The 12,498-nt window shown below is 28.3% G+C and overlaps 1 protein-coding gene across 5 annotated transcripts; it reads right to left on the bottom strand.

Moving 5' to 3' along the window:
• Positions 1–3,426: 3,426 nt before the first annotated feature.
• Positions 3,427–11,261, bottom strand: LOC106683624 (uncharacterized). 5 transcript variants are annotated; one of them, XM_014425207.3, is made up of 6 exons: positions 11,114–11,261; positions 7,097–7,353; positions 6,177–6,302; positions 4,380–4,624; positions 4,142–4,309; positions 3,427–3,902 (listed from the first exon to the last, which is right to left on the bottom strand). In XM_014425207.3, exons 2-6 carry the CDS (start codon positions 7,349–7,351, stop codon positions 3,500–3,502), a joined length of 1,197 nt encoding a protein of 398 aa, XP_014280693.1. In that variant the 5' UTR covers positions 7,352–7,353; positions 11,114–11,261; the 3' UTR covers positions 3,427–3,499. The 5 variants fall into 5 exon arrangements, with proteins under 5 accessions (XP_014280693.1, XP_014280694.1, XP_014280692.1 ...); XM_014425208.3 differs by lacking the exon at positions 11,114–11,261 and adding an exon at positions 9,791–10,125; XM_014425206.3 differs by lacking the exon at positions 11,114–11,261 and adding an exon at positions 9,624–9,698.
• Positions 11,262–12,498: the final 1,237 nt, after the last annotated feature.

Below are 12,498 nucleotides of genomic sequence, written 5' to 3'. Positions count from 1 at the left end.
CATTATGTAAAACACACAGCCATACTTAAATTTTTGAGTATTAAGCTTAAGAGGCTTCAATACCTTATTGCCATTGGGCTCCAAAATTATTCTTATATCAAAATATGGAAAATATTTTACACACATAACGCAAAACCAGAAAGAGGTGCAACTCAAAATTTCTAATATTAAAAATTTTAGTAACTAGACTCTTATCTTCCTAAACCGCAACCTGCCTTCAAACCATGAAACCAATATACATAATAGATGGTAAACCAGCAACTTATATATCAGAAGAAACAACTTGGGGGCATCTTTGTAAAACTTAGCCTGTGTAAAATATTCATTCTTACAATAAAAACATTTTTTGAGTTGTGCCTCTTTCTATTTTAGATGTGCAATATCTATGTATATAAAGAAAAGTAAATAGTTTAAGCATTTTGTTTAAAGGAGAAAACTTAATAATATTTTTTTTTCTCAAGAAATATAATAGGTGAATAAAGAGAATTACCAGGGAGTATTGCAAATAAAAGAAATATATACAGTAAAATTAGTTTTATTGTAAAAATATTTAAAGCTGACAATCACTTTCATTGAATGAAGAAAAAATAAAATTTAGTAAGAAAATTCTTATTAAGATAAATATATATTTTAATTATATAACAAAAAATAAATAAATATTACAAAATAAATAGAAAGCTCTTATATAAAAAATTATAAAAATATTTGCTGAAAGACATAGACAAATATCAGTTAGTTTCAAATGCAATAAATTGAAATATCATAGAGTTGAATAGATCAGGAGATTTCAACCTTTGGCCTCAAGATTTTGGGTTGAATAATAAATAATAAAGTACAGTGGCTGAATAATATTGTAGGTAAACAAAAAGTAAGATATGATAAAAAATAATATCATTACATTAATTAATAAAATGTTTAAATAAGTAGCTTTTCATTAAAAAAAAAAAGAACATGGGGAAGAAATAACAAAAAAATTGGGCCACAGTCAGAAAAAGAAGTGTTAGTATGTTATAGCCATGCATGAGTAATGGCGACACAAATATTTATATTCATTGGAAGTATGTATAATAAAGCATATAAAAAGGTAATAATTAACTAAATTATATTTTCATAAAGGTCGTAGTTGGTCATCTTATTGCTTAAGTGATTAATAAGAACTGTAATTGTTCATTAATATTTTAATCAAGAAACATTTACCATTGCATTTGGTTAACTAATTATCATGCATTAGTACTTTAGGACAATGATAAGTAAAATGTTAGATTATTTTTATACTTATCTTAGATCTTTCCAACTAATTTCCTCATCCTATTTGAAAACCTCTAATCAAATAATATTATATAAAAACCTTTGTTGTACAATATTTGACTTATGGACAAATAAGTTAAATGTAAAAAATCTGGTGCAATGTATGCATCACACAACTTTCACTTACCACCCAGAAAAGCAAAAATTTCAAACAATAAGTTTTTATTATAAATAGATGATTAAAATATATGTATTAAAGGAAATGGTCAGGGCTGCGGTCAAGAGGTACAAAAATAAGTTTCAACTATTTATTGATTGCCAAATTTTCGACCTATAATCTAGTTCTTTAGGGCTGTTGCGATGAGTAGAGATATAAACAAAGAGTCACATATTTTTTTTTTTTCATTTGATAAACCAAACTCAGTTTATAACAATCTGAATTATTCATCCTGAATCATCTGATATTGATCCTTACAAAACAGGAAATATCTGCATAATTATCTTTAATTGAAACTGATTTGAATAACAAAATTATATACAAGAAGATGGTCAGGATTGCGGTCAAAAAAGAACAAATAGTTTTTAACTATTTAATGTCTGACGTTCCACTCCACTATGCAGGGCTTAGGTTTAGGCTCGGGTTAAACCTATAGGTTTAACCTTTCGTTTTGAACAACTCTGATGAAGTCCTGTAAAGTGTGGCGAAAAGTCTGACATTAAATTGTAAAAAGCTATTTGTTCTTTTTTTTACTGCAACCCTGACCATCTTCTTATATTTAAGTTATACGGTCAACTATATGTATATATAATAAAATTGTATATTTGTTAAAACTAGTGCAGGGCTATAACATACGAGTACTGAGAATGAAATACAAATATATTTTTAAATTTGGAAAATAACATCGTAAATTTGAATTAAACATAAACATATCTAAATTGTTTTGTCAGTTTTCAACATTTTAACAAAATATCTTTTATTTAATCTAATATAGAAAACAACTGTACAAAATACAATGATACAGTGTTTAAAAATAATCCTAAAAATGTGCATCAGTTCCATTTGAGCAATGGTTAATTCTAATAGTTTCAGTGAACGTCTTGGGGAAAGTCTTCAAAGCATCATAACATTAGTCTATATTCAGTCATAAATATAGTCAGTATATATTCAGTCAATAAAATTGAATCAGGAAACATCACGGTTCATGGAAACAAATCTGTTATTCACAGATTTGAAAAGACAGTGCAAAGAGATATCAATAAAGAGGAGTCACTGATAATGTGATGGTTGAAGTTATTAATTTTAAAAAATTGAGTACCGATAAGTATTTTTATGTAGATCTTTGCACACAATACAGTATTTTAATCATACGATTCAACACTCTTTGCAAGGAATATAATATTTTTTCAATCAATTTAATAAATAAAGCTGGATGTCATACAATTCACAACCAGAAAATTAATTTTAAAGAATTTTTGTTCAAAATATGGATGTTTCATTGAAATAATGTTATTGCAGGGGACCTTGGGCAACCACTTACAATTTTTTTTAGGAAAACATAAACAATGGTGGATATGAAGAGAGAAAATGAAAATTATCCACCTCTATCATCTAGTCATATCTCTCGTCTATAGTTAGAATTCTATTTTATCAGGTTTATTGCAACAGTTATAGTCTTACCTTGATCAGTGAAATTCATTTCCATCTTTATTTGTGCATATTTTGTATTTGTAACAACTACAAAAGCAGGATTTGAATATTCGCAGAGTGCACTCTGTTAATTGATCTCTACACGATATTGATTCCAATCAGCTCTTAATCAAGATAGCTCATTTCATTTATTGATATCCATCAATAATACTATTTGCTAATCGGCAACCCCATAATAGATTCAATCTTAAGTACAGGTGCAACTAGTCTTCTCTGTACTATGTGTACTAAGGAAGTAAATATGGAAGTATATGGATATATAGATATATCCTCAATACTTCTAAAATCTATGTTCAAAGGCAAGATTTAGTTATGGTTTCATCAGTTAGAAGAGAAGCAACAATTAACTTACCTCCATGAATTCTTATAGGTTAAACCTAAAAACTGAAGAACAATAGAAACAAGATTACTGGTCGAGCCAGTACAAGTATTATGTTAGCAAATAATAAATATTAATTAAAGCTATTAAATATATTAATAACATTTCTTTATTTAATATTTTTTAGGTCACCTCAAAGACAAGTAACTAAAAATTATGAGAATCTACAAACCGGCCATTTGAATGAAACTAATGATATCAGGAATCATTTGGTCAATCAGAGATTTATTCTTGTAAATCTCAACACCTATTGGTTTCCCTTCAGAACTGTAAAAGTAATCTATGGTAGAAGAGTTCTTTTTATCAGCTATCAGTACGGCATGATAAACTGAAAAAATGCATAAGCCAAAGAACGACACACGATCCATATCTGAAGAGATTTCATCATATGTTGGTTTGGTACCTCTGAAGCCATATTTGTCTAGAGTAGAAACCAGAGAATCATAATAGCATTTGAGGAGTCGATCAAAATGGTTCCTTCTCATTGTAGCATCAATGCTTGTATACATGAAGAAGGTGATATCCAAGCAAGGTGAGTTGTAAAAGGATCGTTGAAAATTCATAAACCTACATAAATAAGATATGTTAAAGAAAAAGAAAAATTCTTAGAATAAATGTCAACATTTTCTAATAGCATTTATAATAATTAAACTGCCCCCTTTGGTAATTATTTAATATCATAAACACAGAAAAATAAAAAATCACAAATTCAAAAATAAAAGAAAGTAACAAAAGTTATAAAGTATCAATATTGTTCTTGTCAGGGATGGTGGTAGTAATAAACGTAATAAATTAAAAATACATACCTCATCTTATAAGGTTTGCTGTCCATATCATATTTAAACATGAAATTGTTTAACCAACAGTCACCGTGATTGAGGACGTTGAATCTAGTTTCACTCAGTTCAGCGATTTCTTTCAACCTCCTGTTTAACAGTTCTTCAGGTATCTTTAACCTTTCAGCAACACTGTCCCTACATTATTAACTATATTAAGTTATATCAAAGATGATTCATTGCAAATTTAATGGGATAAAATAATTACCATGATAAACCCCAATATCGTAGTATTCCTCTCTTTAACACTTGAAAACCAGTAATAAAGAAATTTTTAATAAAATTCTCATCTGTTAGAAAATGGCATGCTGAATTAAAATCCTCTTTCATAAAAACACCCTTTCCTTCAAGAACTTTGCTAATACCATGATATTTACCGAGGGTTCTCAATACAAGGATGCAATGATCAGCATCAAGGGTCGAGTTCCATTGTATATGCTTGAAACCTTCAGCCTTTAGAATAAAAATTGACAATAAACTATTAATAACAAAATAATTATTTTTTTTCTAACTGATGTAACCATTGCATTTAAGGATTGAAAGAAAAGGAATTGGAACTTTCGAAAACTTCCAACAAAAAAAATCACATTACAAAGCTAGATTAAAACAGTAAGAACACAAACTTTATTTAGTTATTTGTTTAAAACATATAAAGTTGCATGAACCTAAAAATTATAATTTACCAATACCTTGGCTATTAATATACCAATAAATCTCCTCTATTAGATCACAAAATTTTGTTCCTAGAATCAGAATAGATGCATGGAAACTTAGTCAACCTACACTAGCTCTTGAAAACTGGAATTGAGAATAGACTATTACAGGAAATGAGAATAGAAAATGGATTAAGACATGTACATATACAATATGCTCAGAGATGTAGTCAGTCAGCTGCCACACATTCAAACAATTCTTGACCAACATCAGCATCAGGCAAAAATCCAGTTTAGGCCCACTCCTTTTCATAATTATCCATAACACACTCAAAAGATCCATACCAAACATGAGATCATTCCACTTTTGGTTTCTGCAGAATCCAGCAAGTGCTAAAATCTGCTTTTATGATATTTTATCTGAGATATGTTGTCAAAATCAAGTTTATGAGAACAGGTGAGTGATTACAAATATCTTGGATGCTGAATGAATGAGCACAGATGGGTGGATGGTAATATAAATGGGAGGATAAAGGAAAAAAAGAGATTCTTCTCTGAAGAAAGGCTTCCAGAGGAAGAAAGAAATTTTTAAATGCACTAAAAAAGTATTTCATAAAAAAAACATACTCCTATCATAATGAAAGTGGATCTAACCGCAAGAGTTAGATACAAAATGAGGTAAAGTGGGGAGGCAGTGTATAAGGGAAGAGACAGTGTAAGCAACACTACAATCAGAGAAAGCCTTAATATAAGACCAATCAATGAAATACTGGTAGAACATCATCTGAGGTGGTTCAGACAAGTGTCCTATTTGGAGCGGTCTAAGACAGACAAGATCTAAAATGGTTAAGGAGAAAGCAACTGGCATAGGACTAAGATCTATGGACTAGGTTCAATTGAAAGGCACCTCAAACTTTGCTGTGCTAGAAGAAGAAAAAGCAAGAAGGAGAAGAAGAATCAGAATTAACAATTAATGAAAGAACCCCAATTTTAGAGGTAATAGCTTGGTCAACAGACCAAGACGTACAAGATATTTTTATTAGGTTTTGGGTTTTTATTCTTCTGTACACTAGGTGTACTAGTTTATGATCCAGATATAGCATTAAAAAAACTTCAATGAGCAGGTTGGGTTGCATTTGTTATCCTGGGCTGGATGTCATTAAGACCAATTTATTATGAGTTACAGACTCATGGGCATTTTGTACCTTCACATATTAAAGAAAAAAACAAAAACAGAAAATGCCATTTTGTTCAAAACATGAAAATAGCAACACAACTATGCTAATTGTAATCACAAAAACTAAGATAGTAGCAACACAAAAGACAAATATATATCGTAGAAGCATACTTACTTCAAGATCTTCAAACACTAAAGTATTGCATGGCTCATGATGTAAAAGCTTAGACCACATAATACCCCCACTGTCTTGAAAATCATCCATTAAAAATCCCATTTCTTTCAATAGAGAAGTATTCACCTAAAAAATTATATGATCTGAAATTATTTATATAAAGGAAGAAATAGAATAATCCTACTGATGTTTGAAAGGAACAAAAGAAAAATGATTAGCCACATTTTATACTTTTTGTTTTATTCGATAAAGTGGGATAAACAACCTCTACCTCTTCCACATTATTACATACAAGTATTTTTTTTCTTTTAATACATTAATGATTATGTTTATTTAATAAAATGAACGAATGAATAGCTGTATATAAAGCTTTCATTATACCGAAATAGATTGCATTATAGCAGGAATTTGAAAAAGAAAATTGGGCTCATGTCATTTTTCACTGCACACTTCATTGTAAGTCAATATTTAATGATTAATTAGATATCCATATAAAGTTATATTTGTCTTTTAAAAAATTGTGGTATATATTTAACATTTTACTTTTTAATTATTAATTAATTAAAAGCAATAAACTTAGTACTGCTCTCATTCTTAAGGTAGCATAAAGAATGATTTTTCCAATCGATGGCAACATCATTACATTTTTTGTTCCTCTACTCTCAGGATTAATATGAATAATAATTTTGAGTTTTCAAACAAAAAAAGTTCATATTTTGGGTCAAATTCTTTGAGTTAAGATTTGGTCTCATTAAGGACTCAATAATTTTCAAAATGAACACAATGAGTAAAGATCACAATTTTAATATAAACATATATTAAGGTATTTCAAAAAGAGAAAAAATATACATAAAGATAGTATAAACTACAATTCAAAGAACATCATTATGTTTAGAATTTTGTTTTTCATAAGATCTTACCTTGATTTCGGTCTCGAACAAATTTAGTGTTTTTTCAGTTACTGCACCATTTTCTGTTTGTGGATTTTTAAGAATCAAACTCTTTTTAACAGTTTTGCCATTTCCAAGAACCACTTTTACAACTATCCTGGTAAAAGTAGATTTATAATTCACGCATTCAGTCAAAGGAACTACTTCCTCAACACCGAGAACAGACTGTACTGCCTTTTCATTATCAGTATTCTTCAAAATATTTTCCAATACACCATGATCCATTTCTGTAAAGAACAGTACTGATTAATTTAAACAAACTAAAAAGATAATTTTTATAGATTATATAAAAATAAGACAATTCTTCAAGTGGAAACATTGTCATTAGCATTATCTATATAGAAGTTAGCCAATTTATTTTCATCATTGTTGCTTGATTCACTGATTAAATATCTAATTGGGCATATTCTTATTAAATACTCCTTAACTTTTTTGCTTAACAAAAAAAATTAATCTTCATTCTTAGATCATTTAATCATGAGTCAGATATTGGCAGTACTTCATTAAAAAAAAGTGCAAGCTACTTCAGAGCTTATGGATAATAAAGATACAAGTTTAAAAAAAAACGTTAGCATTAAACAATAAATTTTAAATATAATATAATTGAAAATAAAAATCAACTCAAAATATTTTATTAAATCTTTTGAAAAAATAATAGAGAGAAGAAAAAGTGATAATTTTTAGTCATGTAATTAATACAAGAATAACATCATAATTGAAGCCTAATAGTGACATTTTAAAAAAATGTATTGTCTTGATCAAGGCAGTCTTTATAACATTGCTCTCCAATCACTGTTTAAGGAAGCCATTATGTATCAAATAGAGAGTTTGACAAGTAAACTATTAAGATTATTATGGTAAATAAAAAACTAAAAATACGACCTTTTTTCTAAAATAAATATTCACCAATGGAGGATTTTCAAGTGATAAAAAAGATTTATTGTTTACTTAACATGTATAGAATTTCTCATAATGAGGTAACCTGAATACCGATATTATAAATCTTTTTTGAGAGACAATATGGTAAGAAGATTGCTTTAATTGATTGTTTATTCCATAATTAATTCTTTTAAGACTGTGACTAAGGAAGCATTCATCATGAGTAAAGTTTGTATTCCAATAACGATTTGAAACAGGATATAAGGTTGGCTACCCATCCTCATACGCCACCTCAACTCTTAAGAATAATCATTGAATATTATTAGGAGCATTAAATATTTGTATGTGAAAAAGGAGAAAAGATTGAGATACTCAAGATAAAATCAATCAAATAGTAAAAAAAAAAAATGGTATTTTATATTATTTATTATTACGCAGGGTTGTAAAACCCCTTCCCCTATTAGCAAACCAAATCCTAGTGTTATTTATCAATTCAAAGTAAACTGTTGACTAAAACTTTACTGTACGACTGATCAAACAATCCATTCAGCTATAACATACAATTTTCATTATGTTTTAATAGTATAAAACTTATAAATGTGTGTTTATTTAGATTAAGAAAATATTACAAATGCCTGCTCATATTGCTAATCTAGCAGGATGAATAAAAGTTAGATATATATTATCTCAAACTTCTCCCTAGGGATAGAATAGGTTGATTATAAGTAGGACAAATTTAATAAATAAAGATATGTAATTTGTAACATTTAGGCTTTATAGATTGAAATAATTAAGAAGCATATGTGGTTTTTGCCTTAAAAAGCCCAACCCTATGATTTGCTGTAGGAGCTGACATAATAATATTTATGGAAGTAGGTCAGATATTTATTATAATAATATTAACTACAGCATATGAAACAAGACCATTACTTCTTTATTTAAATAGCAATTAATTACCAACATGTAAAGTGGATCTCATATTTATGTTTAACCATCTTAAACAAACAAAATTTATAATCTGTAGCTGAGATAATAAAAACTACTTTATTATTGCTTTGTCACAAACAAGTACAGGATACAAAAATTATAGTTGCTGTTATTAAGCAATATTACACAATAATGACTAAAACTTTTTCCAAACTAAGAGTTAGCAGGCAAGTGGTTGTGATAGTTTTGAGCCTTGTCCAATAAAACAATCTCGAACTTTGCATTCTGTAAGCAAAGGAAGCCCAGATTTGTATATCCTTGAGGACAGCACAATAACAGGATTATAGCTGCAACAAACTTCTATTCCTTAAATACTAACAAAAGATATTTCTTATGTTTACTCAACATTCAATTGTAGAAACATGAATGACAATGTATACGTTTAAAGACCATACTTTTGTGAACATTTTCAAACAGAAATTTGCAGTTAATTTATACGAAAAACATATTATTTCAATTAAAACATCAATTTCAATAAAATATGAGATTGAAAGGTGTGGTGATATTACTGTTCACTGATAAACAAATGGTAATGGAAGAAAACAAATAAAAAATTTAAGGACTGGAGATAATTCCAATAGAAAAATGTTTAGTTGAGAGATAAGGAAAAAAAAATGTATGATTTTCTTACCTCTCGTAAACATTAAAACAAATTGGTTATAAAACTATTATGATAAAAATTAAATCAAATAAAAATGTATCATATGGTTAATTTAGAAATTAATAATTAATTATTTTTCTCTATTAATATTTGAATTCTCATATTAGGGGATAGTTACAAAATAAAAATATACTTACTAACCAATTTTCAAAAGAAATTGATTCTTTTGTGTCTCTAAAAGTTGTAATTTCACTTACTCATATAATTACTCACTTATATAATTCAATAGTTCAAACTAAGACTGTGAAACTGTTACCTTCACATAAAAAGTTTTATAATTTATTAACCATTACACTTATACCTCAAAATAGACTATCATTTTCTAGAACTTAAACCCATCTCTGACCTAAAAACTTGACGCCCCTCCACCAACATTGAATGAGTGAGAGATACCCAATCCAGATTTACGTTAGAAGCCCATATATCCCTATAAATGTTTTATAACAAGCCTGTGTAGAAAATGAGTGATAGGCTAAGAGGCCCCACTTAAAAATGCCTAGACCTCTTATTAAATTAGTAAATACATAAAGAATATTACAATTTTTAATCTATTAGATATTTAATGTATAAGAAATAGAAAAAATTTAATGAACACAATTGTTTATGCAAACATAGTATTTTTATGGACTAAATGAGAAAAATGTTGACTTTACTCGGACTCAAGTTTTCAGCAATATTAATGGTATAATTTAAACAAAATAATAAAATAACACATTGTTTTTTTTTTGTTAAAATAAAATGAAAATATCTCATTCCCATTAATTTGCTAAGAAGTTAATTGTTAAGAACATTTAATGAACCAGTAAGATAAATGAGAAAAGGAAAATAACAACTACATTTGATCTACAACTTTGAACAAGCAGTTAATATCACATAACAATACATTTTCTTCCAAAATGAAAAAAATGTATATACTCCACAAGTGTCCATATCCTGGTTTTGGATAATATATTTAGAACCCACATAAAAGAAAAAAAAAGATTTTATGTATTTGATTTAGAACTATCCTTGAATGGCAATGGTAAAGCATCACTACAAAGAAATATTTTAAAACCAATCCATGTATGAAACTTTATAAACAATATTCACTTGGGCAAAAGAATTTTAATTGAATACACTTCAATATAGTGAAAAGTACATATATTGTATGGTTGAAAATAAAAGATTTTTTGTAGTACAATAACTTTATTGATACCAATGTCAGAAACATAATTATACTCAACAAAATTTTGTTCTTCTATTTTCCATCTTGATTACATAAAATCACAATATCTATAGACTAAATTCAGTAAGATAACTGAATCGTAATATATGATTTAGAACTAATATTTGGAAACAATAATATCTATGAAAATAATCTAATGGTGGAACATTCTGAAAAAATTTCACTGAAAATATTACAACATTAATTTAAAAGTTATATTGAGATATATATATAAACACAATATTTTTTGTTATACCTAAAGAACTAAAGAGAGAAAGATTATATGATGAAATGTGAAAAACAATAACAATCAGAAATAAACATAAGACTAAGGCAAAATCCTTGATAAATAACTAAATAAGGAATTGGAGCAGAACTGTTTGATAACAATGATAAAACCATAGAGCGTGGGATCCATAACCAAGAGGTTTATTCTTGTAATGTGGACAGAACTTAAAGATTCAACATACCGACGATAATAATTTTTTAAAAACAAAACAAAATTGATTAAATGCAATAGCTTAGTACTTTTTTGGTAATTTTTTTAAAATATAATTTGCTTCATATTGAAATCAAGTGCCAAAACTTGTTGGTGGCAAATAATATGAATGGAATTCAGTTCCCAGTAAACAAAAAACTTCAAAGTTCTATAAATCATTTACAAGAAGCATGATGATCCAAAAAAAAATTCAAATTTAGATTGTTACCCAAAATAATTCAAAATTCTGGCGCAAAACGAAATTTGTCAGAAAATTGGCAAAATGCATTTGGGTCGGGAGCTCGTCATATCCTTTTTGGGACCCTGCACGGTCGGTCAGAATGGCCTTCATCATTCACGAAAACCCCGACACTATCAATCCGACTGATCCTTACTTGTAGATGGGTGATTCACAAACAACTGGCCACCATAAAATGGTTTTTAAGTATCACTTCAGGTTGATTGTAATATGATCTCCGGAAACATTTCTCTCTGATAGAAAATAGAAATTGGTACATCTCAGGGATATACCGGCCATAAATATGACTTTAGTTTCATAAGGCTCTTCGTTTTTGAAGTTGGCAGAACACACGAACTCACACCATTTTGCGAGACTTGGTTATTTGGACCTCGAAACGTATATTTCAGTTCAAAACTCGAATTCGAATCAAGCACGATCGCAATATGTTCTCTCCCCTTATACTACAGTATAAGGTAACTGAAGGTAAAATGCTTTTAAGATCCCTCGCTCGCAGATCATTTTATTTTAATTTTTCAGGATTCTAACATAATTGGATTTTATGTGATTTTGGAGGTGCACAAAATAAAAATGATCTGAATTTTAAGATCGGGTGCTTGCATATCGTTTTATTTTAATTATTCGGAATTCTAACATATCACAGCAGCATTACATGTTTTCAGATGTGCAGAAAATATCTTGTTTAATATTGCGCCCACAGTATCAATTTATTTTAACTTGTCAGGATTTGTAACACATCAGAATTCTTCAATAATTTTTCAGAGGTTATTAATTAAAAATTCTTTTTTGATTTTAAGTTTTCAATAACTATACCTTTAAACACATTAATACCAGGTCATTCAAAAAGTCCTGTCGTTTTTTGGGGGGAAATTATAAATAAATAAATATTTTCAAATAATCACCT

Source organism: Halyomorpha halys, unplaced genomic scaffold (assembly GCF_000696795.3).
Source record: "Halyomorpha halys isolate HHAL.00 unplaced genomic scaffold, Hhal_1.1 Scaffold499.1, whole genome shotgun sequence".
NCBI lineage: Eukaryota > Metazoa > Arthropoda > Insecta > Hemiptera > Pentatomidae > Halyomorpha > Halyomorpha halys.
The sequence above is the reverse complement of the archived record's forward strand: the minus strand, read 5'-3'. Positions and strand labels throughout refer to the sequence as shown.